At 37.7% G+C, this 20,579-nt stretch overlaps 1 protein-coding gene across 1 annotated transcript; it reads right to left on the reverse strand.

The window, feature by feature from the left end:
- Positions 1-4,687: 4,687 nt before the first annotated feature.
- Positions 4,688-5,308, reverse strand: LOC147627613 (uncharacterized). Its single transcript, XM_086814252.1, has one exon. It carries the CDS (start codon positions 5,306-5,308, stop codon positions 4,688-4,690), a length of 621 nt encoding a protein of 206 aa, XP_086670378.1.
- Between the last annotated feature and the right edge of the window lie 15,271 nt (positions 5,309-20,579).

Raw genomic sequence — 20,579 nt, forward strand, 5'->3', positions numbered from 1 at the left:
TGCAAATCACTTTTTGCTTTTAGCATGTTCTATCTATATATGACCCCTTGGCTCTCACTCTCACCCTTACTCCCATCTCTCATTGTCTCCCTCTCTTTCACTATCATTCTCTTCTTGACCATCATAATATCTCTCTATATTATTCTATATATCTCTCTCATCTCACAATAATTCTCTCCCTTCCTATTTCTCCCTCTTTCCTTCGCTCTCTCTCACTATTATTCTCTACCGCACCCACCCTTATTCTCACCCTCTCCTTCATTCTCTATCTTTCTTCGACTCTCATTATCCTTACCCTCACTCATTAGGTCATCATCAAATGCCCCAAAATCCACTCTCAAGGTTACGCTTGAAGATGTGTGCAAGGATTTGTGCTAGAAGCCGGGTAGAGATGTGAAAGAGCATCTCAAAATTACACTAGAGTCCAAGTAATCTTTGGGACAAGCTTATAGTGAATAAGCCTATCAACCCAAGAGCTATATATATATATGGAACATGACGATTGGAGCCGCCACCACCATCAGTACTTGGTGGAGCTACACGGCTGAATTGGTGAAGAAAAAGAGGAGTCCATCTGAGAGGATAGAGTAGCCCTTAAAAGCACTTAGGTGTAGGGACCCTTAGAACTCTATCCTACAAGCTTGCATCTAGTGATGTAGTTATGTAGTTATGTCATGTTGTTTTTAGGAAACAATCTAGAAGGATGATGTAATAACTTTTTTGGAATAAAATCATCTTTTAATTATAATTGTGAATGTTATTCACCTTGTCAATTTTACATTGTTTATTATTTTTAGAAAATAATATATAAGCTTGACGTAATATCTTTTCTGGAATAAAATTATCTTTTACCAATAATTGTCTATATTATTAACCTTATCAATTTTACATTATTCGTTGTTTTTATGAAACAGTATCCAAGACTAGTGTAATATCTTTTCTAGAATGAAATTATCTTGTATGTATAAACACCATATTGGAGAATTTGGGAATTTCCTAAGTCCCACTTTGAGAAATAGACCTATTTTTTGTGCATTTTGTATAGAAATATTTGTATTTTTATAGCCAAACCTAAAAGTTTACCTTATCTATGAGAATAAAGCAAATTAAATGTTGAAAAAATAACTAGAAAACTATAGAGTATGTGTGTTTTCCTTAGGAATTCCTTCTTTACTTCACTTTATATTAATACATGATGCTTGGACATCAATGCATTCTCTCTCTCTCTCTCTCTCTCTCTCTCTCTCTCTCTCTCTCTCTCTCCAACCCTTGACCTTTGACTACATATGCATAGTCGCCATACAAGATAATAATATGGTTATAATTCTGGTTAGCTCTTTCTAGTAAGTTGAAAAGAATATGTATGTGTGGTTAATAGTCTCGAAAAGAAAATCCCAAAAAATATTACTTAGAATTATTTGAGATCAAAGCACACTATATTCTTTTTGTCTATATTTGTGCTGAATGTTTCTAAGTTGGAAAAAGGATATCTACGTTACCCTTGAAAATAAAAATCAAAACAACAATAATGAGACTAATTTGAGATTTAATATATCTAGTATACTTTGCATTCATACTGCAGTCATTTAATATCAAAGCACAGTTGGTATAATTTTTCATCAAAGCCTGTTCTCTCCATCAAAATATAGTTAGAATATCACTCTTCCACGATGATCTTGTTTATAAAACAATCAAGTCTTCTATAAAATCACAACCCAAAAACCTTGAGCTAGTCTCCAATGTTGAAAGAAGTTAGAGACATGAATGTATTGTTGCCTTGTCACATCATTTTTGCGGAAGGTAAAATTCTAAAGTTTTTTAATGAAGTATCTAGCTAAATGACCACAAGATACTTCATAAAAGTATATTTTTGACCGTGTGGCCAAAGATCACAAAAGATAATATTATAGGACTATTGAATTAAGAAGCAACAATGCATATAGTTGCAATGAACATTTTAGAATATATTTCCATACACACATGCTACAACACTTCCCACATTAATATGCATATAGGACATATGTGTAGATCATACTTAGAAAAACATATTTTAAGAGGAAAAATATTCGACCATGTGGCCAAATATCAATAGACACCAACTTGATACCTTTGATAATATGAGTCATACCAATATTTCAATCAAAGCAGTGCAATTACAATTGGCAAAAGCATTGTAGCTATATGATACAAAAAAAATTCTTCCTATATATTTGACCATGTGGTAAAACATCAAAAGATCCAACACTTTAGACAAATATTTGGATCAAAGTAATGCAATTGGAATTGATTCAAGCATTCTAGCTACCATACAAGAAATTGCTTCTTCCAATATAACTTCAACAATATACTTGAAAATAAAATTCAAAACAACAATACCGAGACTAATTTGAGATTTAAACTTTTCTAGTATATTTTGCATTCATGCATGCATTCATTTAATATCAAAGCACAATTAGTATACCTTTTCATAAAAACACATTTTCTCCATCAAATTACATTTAGAATATCATTCTTCATTGAGGAGCTTGTATATAATACAATGAATTCTTCCATGAAATCACAATCCAGAAATCTTGAGCTAGTCTCTCTGATGTTGAACGCATTTATAAACACCAAGGTACAAGTTGTAGAAAAGAGTGTATTATTTTTGTGTCACATCATTTTCGTGGAAAGTACAATTTTTGAAGGTTTTTTATGAAGTGTCTAGCTACACGACCATTTATGTAGTCGTCCTTATATCCTAGCTGATGAGCAAGTTGCATTGCTTCCATATCCTTTAGAGTAGAAACCAAAGGAATCCGCTTTAACCTCGATACTTGTGAGACACCCAATGGATGGGTTGGATGAATTGAGACTCTTGATGATGATCCTTGTACAATTGATGATCTCTTCAAGCAAGAAGTGATTGAAGATTGTTTCATATATATTCCATCTCCACGATTGATGTTCTTGGGTTGTACTGATGATGAAGATGACATAGCATTATCATCTCCTTTAAGCCATGTGTCAATCACAACCTTGAATTGTGTGTACAACTCATGTCCATATTGAACTGGCTCAAGTCCATATCGATCAAATTTTATGACTTCACGTGCATCATGGGATCCACTTAAGCGAGTCAAGTAGGGTAGAAGTTCCTCAATCAAGATTGAGTCTCCTTGGTTAACATCAAATGTCTGTGGATAGATGCAGTTCTCAAGAGGGTTAGGACACCCCTTGTAGTAGGGACTATCATCTATCAAAATAGTCTTGCTATGTTCACAAACATTGCCATATTCGTTCCACACATACTGAAGGGGCTTGAACATTGCTTCCACCCCCATCTTGTCTGGCCGATAGATGATCTTGAGTGGATGCGTATGGCATTTCTCCTGTCCCCAAATCATGAAAAAAGGATATCTCCTTTTTGCATAGCTCTCCAAGCAATTGATTATTGCGATGACATTTTTGTGTGAAGCTGTAGACCAAACTCCCACTTGGAATCTTGCAAATGTAGCTTCAAGAAACTCAATGCATCCTGGTCGAAGAACAACCCATTGCTTGCCCACTCGAAAACTTTGGAACCTCTTTGATGTGGAAAAACAACGTTGTAAAAGAAGACCATTGAGATCAAGTATCACACATAGTTTGGTAGCACTTTTCGCCAAGGCCACATCACTTACTTTGTTTGCTCTGCTCAAATCTGCCAAATATGCAAATAGACTATTCTTAGTCAAATTTGAATCATTCTATCATACAACACAAAGGTTAAGAACAAAATAGACATCTAGTCTCTTACAAGTTTTTTTTTTCATTTTAGAGCTAGTAAGCTAAGATAAAAACATTATATATAGTTCAATAGGGCTAAGTTTATTGTACTATTCCATATGTACATTGTATAAGACATTAAATTTAATATGCAGATAGTATGCATGGATGGTAGATACTTCATCAGAATATATTTTTGACCATGTGGCAAAAAATCTCAAAAAGTAATATTATATGACTATTGAATTAAGATACAACAATGTATATAGTTACAATGAACATTTTAGAATATTTTTCCATACACACATGCTACAATATTCCACATTGATGTGCATGTAGGACATGCATGTTGAGCATACTTAGAAAAATATATTTCAAGAGAAAAAATATTAGATCATGTGGCCTAATATCAATAGACACCAGATTGACACCTTTGATAATATAAGTCATACCAATGTTTCAATCAAAGCACTGCAATTGAAATTGAAAAACTCAATGTAGTTGTATGACACAAAACATTTTCTTCTAATATATTTGACCACATGGCAAAATATTGAAGGACACAAAACTTTAGAGAAAACCAATACCAACATTTGGATCAAAGTAATGTAATAGCAATTGATTGAAGCATTCTAGCTATAACATACAAGAAAATATTTCTTCCAACATTATCATGTACTTCATACTTGTATTTTAATACAGAAGCACTAACTTTTTGCAACCAATTTTAGGTACAATATGATGAAAATATTTCTAGAAATAAGGACTCTTAAACAATAAACACAAAACTGAGAGAAATAGGCTTGTAAGGCTTGCTTTAGATAGCACCACAAAATGAGAAAATATGTAGGAAATGTTATGTCATGAAACCATCCTCCAAAACACAAGTTCAACCTTACACCATAGTGTTCTCATTGACAAAAGTTAGAGATAGAGAGGTTCAAACACCTGAAGTAGCCTTCAACCTCTCTTTCATAATAATATTTGCTATGTCTTGGCTTGATTCATCCACACCCTCCGGCAGTAGGTCAAGAGCTAGAGCACCAATGGGAGGAACCTCTTGAGCACTTGTAGGTGGGTTGGCTCTCTCATGGGCTCTCCAACATGCCGCTTCAATCTCTCTTTGCTCTTGACTATTGCACACCACTGCAATAGTCTTCATGTGATGTTCCAATGCGAGCGTTGATGCAACACCACATGAGAATATATCACATACAACCTCATGTGCATCATTGAATGCCTTGATTGTAGCCTTGATGACCTTCTTTTTCTTTCTAAATATGGCCTTTGCAATAGTTTGTTCTTCTTCAAGCTCTCCATCCTTTCCTTCTTTGTCAATGGCTTCAATGGATTCATTATCCAAAATGCATGGCTTGTTGGAATTTCCAACATATCGATCTAGATTGATGAAGCTTTTCTCCATGGTCACAAGTGTCAACACGGCAAATGAATCCATGGCCCCAAAAGCAAGACTCTTGGCCATTGGTAGGAAGTCAACACTTCCAACTTGCATATGGTACTTGCATGAAAGATTCTCAAGGGCCTCCTCCATAGCTACCATTTGTTTGCGGTTGAGAAATTACAACAAAATGAATTGTTTAGGCTCACATGTCATTTTTAACAATGTGAAGACCACCTTTCTAAACATGATAGAATCCCATGTCATGCCCCCAACTCCATGTGCCGCTTCTAGGACAACCACACCAATGGTAATAGGATCTTTATACACATTGTATATAAGATCGAATGCCTCAAGGTTGCATCCCACAATATATACTTGCCAAGGTAAGGTAGTAGAAGAATGAAGAGGATCTTGCTTCTTCACAATAAGAAAGTTCATAATGTCTTTTGCACCATTTGGCAATGGTCCTGCATCAGCCCCACGTGTGAGCTTTTTTGACACCCAATCACTGCAAACACCTAAAATCTTTGTGTATACATCATTGGTGATGTCGTATTCAGCAACAAGATCGTCCCAACTCTTCATCATACTATTGCTAGCATGAGTTGAGGCATTGAAGAGAGAAACTAGCTCCTCATGGAGCACCCTATCTTGCTTGATTTGCTTTGCCCTTGTCTCCATGTCAACAACATCCTCTTTGTCCCATTTGTTTCTAAGAAAGACGATGTGTCCATCATTAACTTCCTTTTGTAATGTGAGGATGTCCCCATCCTTTAGACCCATAAGGCAACGAAAAGTTGCGGGAGAAGGCTGCCTTCCCTTCTTTGTGGTGGTATCCTCTTGAGATGAAAGCTCCCCCTTTGAGTATCTCTTCATGATGGTAATCCAACCATCAAATATCTCTTGTGTGCTCACTATCATATGACAATCACGTGATGCACACTTTTCTCCAATGTATTCTATAAATCTCTATCAAAAATAAAAATATGAAATGAGAAAGAAAACACCAAATGCATCTTGAATAAGACAAGCTAAGGTTGTACATCATTACCTCCCATGGTACTCTTTGAGGACTACCCTTTGGAAGCCCTTGTTGAGGTTTTGGTGGAGACCCAAATGCTATCCATTGATCCCTTACTTGTTGAAGTTGCTCAAGATAAGGACCATTCTTCATAACATTGTGGGATTCCATATTTGTCATCCTAGAAAGCTCAATGCACATTTCAGCAGGACAGTCCACCAAGATTCTTGCATTCCTTGTGGCATATAGATGTTTGGTTGCTAGGCATCGATGAGTGCTACTTAGGATATAGATCTTTGCCGCATGGATTGAGTGAAGACCTGATATGATCCAATAGGAGTAAGAATGTAGCTTATCCACTTCCACCTCATCACGATGCATGGGTCGCTTCACATCACTCTCCTCCAAAAAGGGCATGAGGTATGCTACTGTTGCTGTATTCATGGGATTCTTTACAAAAGATGATGTCAACTTTTGCACATAATCCCAACAAAGTGTTCTATAGGCATATAAAGGTGGTGCCTCATAGCATCTACCAACATCAATAGGAAACTGTGTGGTTGAGCCAAATGGAAAGTATTTTTCAAACATGTGAAATCCTGAACCATCCTTTTTACCCTTCTTCTTAACCATCCTTTTTACCCTCCTTCTTAACCATGTCTGGAAAGTCAAAGGTTCTCTCAACACCCTTGACTTTAAGTGACACCAAAGGTGTTGCTTGGATTACTTGTGCCTTTGAAGATTGGTTTGTGTTGTCTAGAGGAGTGTTAGGAGGTACACTCACACCAAGAGCCTGTGAGTTTGAAGCTATTGATTGTGCTTATGCATCTTGAATCTTTGTCCTCTTCTTTGGTCGAACAACATGTTTTGTAGGAAAAAGAAGTTCACTATGCTTGATAGACTCAAATGTAGCTATTATGTCCTGTGTGCCTGATATCTCCTCTGGGAGGCTCCAACTCATTGCTCTCACAAAGAGTATACTTCATCCTCTTTTATATGTGTAGATTGAAAAGATAAGGGATCCAAGTTGTATTCAATGTTCTTTCCCTTGATCTTTACTACAATACACGGGATCCCTTCCTTCCCAGCACATCCATCCATCAACCCCTCGATGATCCCAACTTGATCATATGTTGAATCCTCAAGCTTTGAAGCATATAAAAGGACATTGTTTGCCCTTTTTCCTTCTTTGTCATAAACATCCATAAAACCAAGGCCACACAAAATCCCCACTAACTCCATCAATGATTTGATTCTCCTTCCTTGCCGAAGTAGATTTCTTTGCCATTGAATAAACCTACATAAGTACAAAAAATAAGATATATTAGAAACAAATCTCAAGTTTTGACCACATGGCCAAAGCTTTACTCAATAGTGTTATGATTACCATATGCATGCATAGGATTTGACCAATGTATGTCCAAATATCATCATAGAAAGGGTTTAAGTTAGAATTTAACCATATGGCAAGATATTGCATAGAAATATTAGGTTTTGACCACATGGCCAAAACTTTATTCAATAGTGTTATGATTATAATATGCATGCATAGGATTTGACCATATGGCAAAAACTTTTCTCTTTCTAGTTTTACTCTGAGAAGGAATCTCTACCTAGCCTTGAGGCGTTTCCATATACAAGTGATCTTGATCCATATACAATTTCAGAACACAAAAAGAACCATCTTTGTAAGCTAGGTGCTCATAGATTTTAGCTATAATTTCATGCAACAATCAAACACAGGTGAGCATGGATTTTATCCATACTCTCATGCCACAATGAAAGGTTTATTTGTAATGCCAATTTTCATGTAGACATGGTCATAGGTTCATCATGGACCTATTATAGTGGAAGTGGCCAATTGATAATTCATATTCATGGGCTTTTGAAGAGATCTCTTCTATAGAATTTGACCATGTGGAAAAAACTTTGCTTTGTTTAGTTTTACTCTTAGAAGACACCTCTACTTGGCCAACTTCCTTGAAGCCTTTCAATATACAAGTGATCTTGTAATTAAGATGATTGAAAAAGATTTTTAGAACAAAAAAAGAACCATCTTAGTAACCTAGGTGTCCATGGATTTTAACCATGATTCCATGCAACAATCAAACATAGGTGCTCGTGGATTTTAGCCATACTATTATGCAACATTGAAAGAATACATGATTTTCTTACTTTTTTCCCATAATTTCAAATTTTGTTTGACATGAAATAGAGAGACAATGTGTTACATGTAACAATTGAGATACAAAGATTTGACCACAAGGCAAAAGCCTATGTGTCCAAAATGTTGAATGTAATAATTATAAGGTAGAATTTGACCATATGAACAAATCTTGTGACAATGGAGAGCACTAATGTTAGAGATCACTAATGGATATACAAAAGTGAGCATGGATTTTATCCATACTCTCATGCCACAATGTTTGGTTTTTTTGTAATACCAAATTTCATGTAGACATCGTCATAGATTCATCGTGGACATATTGTCATGAAAGTGGCCATTTGATAATTTATACTCTATGTAGCATGGGTTTTTGAAGGAGATGTCTTCTATAGAATTTGACCATATGGTAAAAACTTTGCTATGTTTGGTTTTACTCTTAGAAGACAGCTCTACTTGGCCAACTTCCTTAAATCCTTTCAATGTACAAGTGATCTTGGATATAGGATGATAAAAAAAAAATTAGAACACAAAAAGAACCATCTTAATAACCTAGGTGTCCATGGATTTTAACCATAATTCCATGTAACAATCAAACATAGGTGCCCATGGATTTTAGCCATATTATTATGTGACATTGAAAGTATGCATGATTTTCTTACTTTCATCCGATTTTAGTCTGATATGCAATAGAGACACAACATGTTACGTGTAATAGTTGAGGTACAAAGATTTGACCACAAGGCAATATCCTATGGCTATTTCAGAAAGAAGCTTTCATATTGACCATGGCTTTTGGCCACACAGTCACTTTTGTTTGAAGAAGTATATTTTTGTTACCTCTTTTGTAAGCACAAGTATATGTGTGTCTTGAAAAAGTCATTTAATGTGAAATGCATACATATATAGAGAATTATTCTACAATGTCCAATTAGTCTCTATTGTGCTACATGGATAGATCACTATTTTCTGCATAGCGAGTGATTACACATATGTGCAAGTAGTATATAGAAGTATGCTTATACAAGCAAGGTCAACGCAGCATACAAGAAGAATCAGCAAGACAGAAGCATTCTCAAGGGACAGGGTCGCATCTTTGCCATAACAAGAGTGTTGAAAAACTGATCAAGGTTAGTTTCATACTTGTTTTCTTATTTCTACATTGTTTGTTTTTTCAAGCAGGCTCTTAGTCAAGAAACATTCTCGATTTTAAGAAAACTGGGTGTGAAGTTAACCATATTTTTATTTTTATGTCATGAATGTACTATATGATCTCATTTATCTTACTAGGCTAATTATGATTAAGAAAGATTAATTATGTAATTAAGTATTATGAACTAGAAAATCAAGAAAACAAAGAACATGCATGAGGCAAAGAGCCTACCTTTAAATGGCTATGGTTACGATGCTTGCTGGCAAAGTTCTGATTAGCGTCAATATTGTGAATGGTTGTTGTTGTTGCGAAGCTTGCTGGCAAAGTCGCTTCTGATTAGCATCATGTGAAGACAAAAACAAGAAGATGAAAGAAGTAGATATGCAGATGAAACATACATGAAGGGTCAAAATCTTGCTAAAGCACAACTCAATCTTTTGATTAGAGAGCTTAGGTGAGGCGTAATGCAGAGAAAACATCACAGAGAGAGCAAGAACAAAAACCAGGGTCGAAAGTGCGAGCAAGAAGAAGAGTACGTTTTTAGGAGAAGAGGGAAATCGTAGAGAGAGAAGGTAGAAAGAGAGGGCCAAATTCAAATTCTTAGAAAAGGTTCACATCAGTAAAGGATATCTTCTTTAATGAAGCATATATTCTCAAGAATATATCACATTTAATGAAGAACGTTTATAAAAAATGGACGTTTGACAATAAATGAAATTATTTAAAAACATCACTTTTAGGTTCACATCATTAAAGGATATCTTCTTTAATGAAGCATATATTCTCAAGAATATATCACATTTAATGAGAACGTTTATAAAAAATGGACGTTTGACAATAAATAGAATTATCTTTAAAAAATCACTTTTTATCAAAGTTCGTAATAAGAATTAAGCAATCGATTTTTTTTCATATCACACATAGGTCTTACCGTGGGGCCGGGGACTACCGGCAGCCCCCGGACCCCCCGTCCCCCACCAGGGAGCGTTGCCCCCCGGACCCCACTCTGTTGGGGGCGTTGCCCCCCGGACCCCGCCGCTGGGGGCGTTGCCCCCTGTCCCCCACTAGGGGGCGTTGCCTCTCGGACCCCCCACTGGGGACGTTGCCCCACCGGTCTAGGGGGCGCTGCCCCCGGACCCCCGGCTGGGGGCGTTGCCTCCCAGATCCCCCCCGGCTGGGGGCGTTGCCCCCCAGACCCCCATCGGGGGGCGTTGCCCCCCGGACCCCCCACTGGTGGGGGCATTGCCCCCAGACCCCCACCAAGGATGTCCCTAGCCGGGTGTCCCCCGGCTAGGGATGTTGCCCTTAGACCCCCACCAAGGATGCTGCCTCCTAGACCCCCATTAGGGATCGTTGCCCATAGCAACTAGTGCCTCAAATGTCGTTTAGAGTTTCCAAGAAATCCACCACTATAGTGAACAATATTATAATATTATTATATTTTAAAATATACTATTATAATATAATATTATTTTATATTATGATAATAAGTTATATTATTAAATAATAAATATTAAAATATTATGTTATTAAATATAATATTAATTTATTGATATATTTTTTTATAAGACAACATAGAAAGTAATAAGTTAGTTACATAGGATTACTCATTTTGCATCATTTATTGCTTTGCTAAAAGAGTTCCTATGTCTACATAGATATTTCAAGAGGTGTTGAGGCTATTCTAATATTAATGCCATATAAAATACGATTCATATCTTGCTATTCTATTTTCACGACCTTTACTTTTCATTATATGGATAAATCTACTCTTTTCAAATCTACTTTTTAATTTGACACAACTCATATTAGTTACTTCTTGATGTATATTACTGACAATGTGCACTACATTTAGGCCATAATACCAACTATTGGTATATGATTATTCAATTTTGCATCCAAAATTATTGCTTGTGCATGCACTAACATTTGTGCTTCCCAATATATTAATAACTATTCTACTTACCACGTGGACATAAACTTTGCACCAACCAAATCTTATTCATACTATGCCTGCAATACATTAAACCTTGAGAGGATTTGACCATGCGGCTAAAACATTCTCTACGCTAGCACACAATAAATTGTCTTCCTTGGAAAAGTTACATATGGCCTGTAAATATTTTAAGAACGATAAGCCTTGAGAGGATTCGACCATGTGGCTAAAACATTCTCTAAACTTGCACACCATAAATTGTCTTCCCATGGAAAAGTCACATATGATCTAAGTATATTTTAAGATTGATAATCCTTGAGAGGATTCAACCATGTGGCTAAAACATTCTCTACACCAGTTCACAATAAATTGTATTCCATGAAAAAGTAACATATGATCTATAGATATTATAAGAATGATAAGCCTTGAGAGGATCGGACCATGTAGCTAAAACATTTTCTACACTAGCACATAATAAAGTGTCCTCCGCAAAAAAGCAACATATGATCATATATGTTTTAAGAATGATAATCCTTGAGAGGATTCAACCATGTCGCTAAAACATTCTTTACACTAGCACACAATATACTGTCTTCCATGGAAAAGTAACATATGATTTGTACATATTATAAGAACAATAAGCTTTGATAGGATTTGATCATGTGGCTAAAACATTCTCTACACTAGCACACAATAAATTGTCTTCCCATGGAAAAGTAACAGATGATCTACCCATGTCTTAAGAATGATAAGCCGTGCGAGAATTTGTCCATGTGGCTAAAACATTACGTAGACCATCACACACACCATGAATACTTTTTATACTAAAGTAAGATATGATGTGCATATATACTAAAGTAAGATATGATGTGCATATATTATAGGCTATTGAAGTTTTGGCCATATGGTCAAAGCATCCATTTCAACTAAGCAATGATGACTACATAGACCTTTTTTATCTAGTAACTCAAGTAATCTAGATCAAGGATATACTACCATGTTCATTGAGAAAACAAGTTTTGGCCATGTGGTCAAATTTATTCTCTCTCTTATGATGTTGGAAAATGGAATACTGCACTAATTTTGCAATGTATACTTCAGCTTGTCATCTATTAATGCATGTTTTCATTATCAATGCTATGTGATTACTTGATGAATATAAGATCACTCAATCTCTTATGATTAAATGTCTTATGATGAATATTAGATCACTCAATCGCTTATGATTAAATCTCAAATTCTTTCACTTACTCAGGCAACATGGACCAAGACTTTCATTGTGGGGATCGTGTCAATTTGATGATGGATCGAGATGTTGTTGCATGGAACAGTATGTGCAATATGTCCAACTGACACATGCCATGGGCAAGTCCTTGGAGATGGATTTTTGTCATCGACAATTGCCTAAATGATGTAGCTTGCTTGCCATTTCCAAACAACAATGCAACAATGGTCATTCAGGCAGTGGGTAGTTTTGTAAAGTGGGAAAAGAAAGATGTGGTGGTTGTTACAGGTGCCGTCATGATTGTTGATGATGATCATGCAGTGCCACCTTCTAATGATTTTAATGCTGTTGGAGATGAGGACACTCCAAGTATCCGTGAAAGTTGGAAAGAGCGTAAAGTGATGCTCTGGACAGAAGGCAATGAGAAGTACGTTGGAACAGGGATTATTCTCTTAACATTTCCATATGATGTGATTAACTTTGATCTATTAGGAGAAGAAGATGTGGGTGTGGTGGTAGATCAGATCCTTGATCCAACTACAGGGACAGACACATGTGACATGCTTCAGTGCGTCAATTTGGTTAGGTGGTACACCACTGCTACATTGAACAGGAAACACAAGCTTTCACATCTCCAAATGAGAGCATAAAAGATGTGTGTGAGGAAACTAAGGACTTTATTTTAGGTTCAAAATCCATTTTCTTACAGAAGAGATCATATTGTATAATCAATAGAAGGCCTAGAATTCTTGCTCTCAAAGCTTCGAACTTGAGAACCTCAATGGAATCAGTTTTACTTGTTGCTACAATTGATTGTTGTCCTGCAAAGTGTTGTCAATATGCTGATAGAGATGCAGTACACCAATTGCAGAGGCACTTCTGGGGGTTATGTTTGGAAGAACGTACCAACTATGTTTATGATGTTTTGGAGTCATCATGCCGCATTGACAATATGGGTACACGAAAATACAGTTTTATATTCAATGGGAAAGTTGTATGCGGTAGGGCATGGTATGGGATGCATGGCATCCCCAAAACATCTTTCTATAGGTATAGGTTGCATTTTGAGAATGGTGTAAGGAGGGCAATGCATGGCAATAAAGGAGCAATTAGAGCAGCTTGGGATCACACACAAATGGACAGGGCAATCTTGAGAGACTTTATTGAGAAGAATGTAGAGCAAATGCCACATAAAAGTAGAACCATGCAGGTTGGTTCCAGAGAGACACAATTGGTCATCCCAGATGTTTATAAGCAAATAGATATATGGGGAGAAGTGAATGCCACATTAGATGCTATTGGATGTAAGCAAATGTCTTTGTCCACATTCAATCGAATTTGGAATACATAGTTCAAGCATGTCACCTTAGCAAAGACAAGCGAGTTCTCCAAATGTAGTGTCTGCTCATTCAGAGATCAAAGAACAACTTGCAGCAACCAAATGCCTTGAAGAACGCAACATACTATTGAGGAAGCATCGAAGTCACATGCTGCAACAACAAAGTTGTCGAAACATATACTATGGATGGCGTCTAGCATCAGTGCTAAATCCTGAAAAGAACTTGTGCATCATACATGACAAGATGGACCAACAAAAGACAGCTATCCCGAGGTTGAGAGTTTGATCAAAAGAGACAGATAGATGCACTCAACTACCAGTTTCCTTGACAGGCATGATCACACATGGGCATGGGGAAGGAAGATATGGGCACTTTGCGATTGATCTTTGGCCCCATGATCCTAACTTCACAGTTGTCTCATTGTCTCTGTGTTTCAAGAACTTGGAGCGACTTGACAGGCATGAAGCTGGTGATCTACAACTAGATGGAATGCCAAGATCAAGCTCTTTGTTGCTAAATGCTTTAAACTCAAGGAAAGCACTAGACTACCATCAACAAGGTTCTCATACTACTACACAAATGGAGGACATAATACTACAAGATGGACAACAAGGTTTTAGACGACTACCAGAGAACTTGTTGCTACAGCTAGATAATTGTGGATCAGAAAACAAAAACCGTTATCTCTTTGCATATTTATCATTGCTTGTGGCACGAGGGACCTTCAAGATGATCCAAGTTGGGTTTCTCATGGTGGGTCACACACATGAAGACATTGATGCAATGTTCAGCAAGTTCTCAGAGAAGCTTAGAACAAGCATGACATTCACTTTTCCTCACCTTATGCGGCATTTTCAATTGTGCCAGTCAACAAGGCCTTCTCCTTTTTTGTTGACACATGTACCAGGCTTCAAGAGTTACATTGAAGGATACTTATGTGACTCCAAGGATGCACTTGTTGGTCACTCAAAACCACTTCACTTTCGTTTCTACATGCAAGGGGATACACCTCTAATGCAATACAAGATCCATCCTAAGTCAGTAGAATGGTTGCCAAGAGAAGGCGGTATTGAACTATGGAAAAGAGACTCAACAACAGGAAAGCCTACCCTTCCAAAGGGTTTTCCAACCTTGCTACCCATGTCTGAGTATATTAAAGATCATCAAGAGGTGGTAAGTGGAATCAAAGACTATCTCAAGTATTGGGAAAGATGGTCAAGTGTACAAGGTCCTGAAGAGCGGAGTACACAAATTCATAACACCAGTGATTGATTATTGGAAAACCATGCTTGATGCACTTCAAGCTCCAAATGTCCAAGAAGCAAGAGTATTCATGGACTTTTGGCCAAGGACACAAGGTGATACATTATTTCAAGACATAGATGATGTGGATGACTTTCTTGGCTTGGAGGAGTTGAATGACCACTACTGTGGTCCTCTCAGCAACCAAAAGATGCATTTCAACCAATGATAGATGTTAAGAAAGACGACTTTGTACTTGTTCGACCTTCAGATCCAATATATCCAGTATGGCTTGGTGTTGCACAAAGTGAGGTTGATACAAATAAAAAATCAAGCAACTATCAAAAGATCTGTATACAATATTGGGCACCAGTTTGTGGTCGACAAAATGCTACAGATGAGGAGGTATATCAGAATTGCTGGGATAAATACTGGATGTGCAACAAGAAAGACCCTCAACGTTGGGAGAGAGTGGATACAATTGTTTTCTCTTGGATAACAAAACCTACCAAAGTTCCCAAAAAAATTAAAATCCCTCCAAAGGTTGTCTTGAAGGCTAAAGCCAATCTACAAGAATCATTGGGCTAAAGACTTCCATGCTGGAGAGGTTGCCAAAGATAAGGTGTTTATTAACACTACCTATTTAAGATTTTATCAATATCTTCTACATATACAATAAATATACTTCACCAATATTCAAGGTTCCAAATTAATGAAATTCCCAAATTCACGGGATTCATTTTGATTTGGAATTCCCAAACTATTGGGAGATTCCCAAATTCTCGAATATGGTGTTTATAATTGTGTATATTATTCACCTTGTCAATTGTACATTGTTCATTGTTAATCCTAACATACTATGTTGCGTCCAAGAGAGGGAAAGAAGAAGAAGAGAAAACCATGCAAGGATCAAGGTCGAAGATATGCACTTAGCCAACCCTAATGAGGGTAAAATGCCCTATGTGAGGCCACTAGAGGGGCTCACATATGAGGCCACTAGGGGCTCACTTGTGTCACCCAAGTGAAGATTCAAGAGCTAGGTAGAGAGAAAGAAGGAGGGAGATATGGAAAGCTTAACCTTCACTCCATGCCACATGCATGCAAGAGGGACCTTGGTAGAGAGAAAAGAGAAGGGAGAACAGAGGAGAAGCTAGATCTTCACCATCCCTACAAGCATACACAACAACAATCAAGCATGCAAGCAACAACAAAGCAAGCATGCATCCACAAGCTCATGAGAGAGAGAGAGGAAAAACTCAAACCAGACTAATGTTGAGATTCAAGCTCGATGTCAGCTTGTGCCAGTTGCACTATGTGCTGGCATGTTAGGTAGTAACATGTGAGACATAAATGACCACGTCCAGGTGGTCATAGTGTGTGGACATTAGCTAGGGTTAGCAGTGTGTGTGGACACAACACATAGTGTGGTAGATTATGGATTATGGCTTTATGCATTGTGTGAGAAGGGACATGGCTTCCCTCTATATAGTTAGGGTTTGATAATACATTAGGGTTTGCTCCTATGTGTGTGTCTCCTCTCCCTCTACCTATTTTTTCATCATGGTATCAGAGCTTGGTGCTCTCTAATTAGGGTTTATGAGAGAGTGAGAAGAAGCTGTGAAGCAAACCATTAGAGCTATGAAGCTTGGAGCACACAAATACTCAACAAATCTGAGAGCTAAGGACCATGGGTAAGAAAAGCTAAACACCCTTGAGTGGATTGCAGGTGATTCAAGCACAAACAAGGCAAATAGAGGTTGCCCAAAGCAAAAAAAAATTCTAGTTTTTGCAAGCTTTCCATTAGAGCTTGAAAGCAGTGATGTATTATGCAAATGGATGCAATCTGGCAACGGAACATGTATGTGACAAGGATTAATGTATTGGCAACTCATGTGCAAGCCCTACATTGATTTTAGAGCAAAGTTGATGCATTTATGTAAGTGGAAAATCACAAGTTTGAAGCCTTCACAAAAACTGAGAAAAAGGGTCCATTGTGGATGAAATTAGAGCTAGTTTTTTGCAAAAATCACTACATTGATGGATTGTGCACATGCCTTGAAGTGTTAGGTAACTATATATGCTCTCAAATACCACTACAAACAACCAAATCTTCCTCAGGAGCAGGCGGCGCAAACTATCTAGAAGAAACAGAGTAGATTTTCATCTTTTTGCTAGGTGGAGGCCAAAATTCAAGTCTTGTGGTTGATAATATCCAAAATCTCCTTAGCAATTGTGTGGTACATACACTTGAGAAGGATGCTATATGATTGGTTGAAGCAATTATGCATTATGGAGTTGATTATGAGCTGATTAAACAGGCTGTCTACTCTGATTAGTGAAATAGAGGGTGATTAATCGGCTAATTACTCTCTCAACTTAAACAATTGGTCTAATTCCTTTTACATGGAGTTAGTAGACATCAATGCTAAGCTAATGAATTCTTGGTCTCTCAATTTGGACAAGGATTAAAGAAATTAGAGGGGGATTAATACTGGTTTTTCTCAAAACAGAGAAGGGGATTTGATAAATTTGGTATGTACGCACCTTGGTTGGTGTTGATATGCAACATTGAGCTTGTTTAGGTGTCAATGCAAGTTATCCACACTTGATTGAACCACTACATTGTAATTTGAAGCCTTGCAAAGCGTGCCAAAAATAGGGTACTTTGGACTGTGTATGCTAGTTCAATTTGAATGCAATCAGCTTGATTTTCTACATCAACAGTGAAGTTCATTGAGTACTTTGGAGTAACTGGAACACTTATTAGAGTGTGGTTGAGCTGAGGAAGGCTCGTTTACAGATTTGGACATGTGCGGAAGGTGCATTTGCACATTGAGCAAATATGTCAGACAACCCAGTACAGATTTTGTGGGTGAGAAGTTGGATAGAAAGAACTTCCAGGCAAGGAAGTACAGGATTAAAAGCTTTCTAAAAGGAAAAGGGTTTTGGAACCTTGTTACAGGTGTGGAGACAGAGCCGGAATTACCACAACAACCTACACAACAACAGGTTGTAGCTCATAAGCAATGGTCAGAGAGAGCATACAAAGTTTTGCATTACTTGTCTATATGTATCTCGGATGCTATACTCATACATATACATGATGTTGAGAATCCCAAGGATGCATGGGATACATTGGTAAAGCTGTTTGATACAGACACTAGTGCTCGTAAGTCTCAGTTGAGATAACAAATTCATAATGTGAAGCAAAAAGGAAGGACTATCCATGATTATGTTCAAGAGATAAAGAAGTATGCAGATGCATTGGCAACTATCAATGCCCCCATGCCTGATGATGATTTGGTAGACATTACCTTGCGTGGTCTTGGCAAGGAGTATAAGTCTTTTGATACATCTATCTCGGTTCGGAGTACAAGTTTACCAGATTTTGATGAGTTGGTTTCACTCTTGCTTGTTGAGGAAATCAAACTCACTGACTCTTTTCATGATGCATCTACTAGCCATGATGATAATGGCAAAAATCAGGCTTTCTATTCACAACGGGGATTTAGAGAGGCAGGGGGAGATTTGCATCACGTGGCTATGGTAATGGTCGTGGATGGCAGGACAGGTCACCACAACAGAATTTTCAGCCTACATATGGTGCTAGAGGTGGTCATGGATATACACCTCAGAGAGGTAGAGGTAATCCTCGTGGTAGAGGACGCTGGCAAGGCCAACAAACATCTATGCAAAATGCGGAATGCCATTACTATGGAAAATTTGGTCATATGGCACGTGATTGTTTCCGCAAACAAAATGATTTGAGAGGAGGTAGAGCACAACATGGTGGACATTATGCACAACATGTGGTGGAAATTTAACATCAAGCAGTAATGATGGCAGCGCAATCACTTGTTTGCCATGAAACCTGTTGTGGAATCTATGATGACAAATGGTGACAGTGATGACACTTGGTATATGGACTCTGGAGCATCAAACCATATGACTTGTCCTGGCAAATGGTTTGAGCATATGAAGCCTATGGATGTGAAAGGCTATGTGGAGATAGCAGATGATACCTAGCATGCTATCACACATGTTGGAAGTGTACCATTGGTTATGCCCAATGATGAAACAAAGTCTAGTGGCAGATGTCTTGTATGTGCCTTCTATTACAAGCAGATGTCTTGTATGTGCCTCAGTTGGTCAAATGGTGGAACAGGGTTTACAGGTTCATTTCAACGAGCATGGTTGCTTCATTGAGGATTTCAAAAATGGATGTAGAGTCATTGTTGCCAAAGGTAAGAAAGAAGGCAGGTTATTTAAATTGGATGCTGGGATTCCTGAGTTGAAATCAGCCATGTTGCAGGCAAGAGGCATTGTTAGTGGGCTGCCTAAATTTAAGTATAATGGGAATATGCATGTCTGTGATGAAATCAGCCATGTTGCAGGCAAGAGGCATTGTTAGTGGGCTGCCTAGATTTAAGTATGATGGGAATATGCATGTCTGTGATGCTTGCCAGTTTGGAAAGCAAGCAAGGTTGCCGTTTCCTAAAGAAGGCAACATGAGTAGCAGGCCACTTGAGATAGTGCATAGTGATGTATGGGGTCCTGCACAAAACCCATCCATTAAAGGTAGCTTGTATTATGTGACATTCATTGATGATTTCAGCAGAATGACTTGGATTTACTTTCTCAGAGAGAAAAGTTAAGTGTTGGGAAAGTTTATGGACTTTCAAAACCCATCCACCATTAAAGGCAGCTTGTATTATGTGACATTCATTGATGATTTCAGAAGCAGAATGACTTGGATTTACTTTCTCAGAGAGAAAAGTTAAGTGTTGGGAAAGTTTATGGACTTTAAAGCTTTTGCAGAGAAGCAATATGGCTCTTGGATAAAATGTTTGAGGACAGATGGAGGTGGTGAATACACCTCACATGCTTTTGAGATTTTGAGAAAGCATGGAATAAGAAGGCAGTTAACTTGCAGGTACACACCTCAGCAAAATGGTGTTGCTGAGAGGAAGAATAGAGTCATTTGTGATGTGGCTAGGACAATGCTCAATGAAAAGAGCATGCCAGACTATTATTGGGCAGAATCGTGTGCCACTGCGGTGTATGTGCTTAATAAGACACCCACATTAGCCATACATGGAAGTACGCCAGAGATGCGGCTTACAGGCTTTAGGCGAGACATTGGACACCTCAAAGTGTTTGGTTGCATAGCTTATGTACATGTACCTTGCTGATGAAAGAAGGAGGAAGTTGGATCCTAAGGCAGAAAAGTGTGTTTTTGTTGGGTATGCATAGGATTGCAAGGCATATAAATGTTACAATCCACAAACTAGGCAAGTGGTTATCTCACGAGATGTGGTGTTTGATGAACTTGCTAGTTGGTACAAGGCA

The sequence above is a fragment of the Cibotium barometz genome, chromosome 20 (assembly GCF_041138505.1).
Source record: "Cibotium barometz isolate CiBa-2024 chromosome 20, ASM4113850v1, whole genome shotgun sequence".
Taxonomy (NCBI): domain Eukaryota; kingdom Viridiplantae; phylum Streptophyta; class Polypodiopsida; order Cyatheales; family Cibotiaceae; genus Cibotium; species Cibotium barometz.

Excerpts from the sequence above, each read along its gene's own strand:
- LOC147627613 (XM_086814252.1), bottom strand. The coding sequence starts at position 5,308 with ATGGTAGCTATGGAGGAGGCCCTTGAGAATCTTTCATGCAAGTACCAT.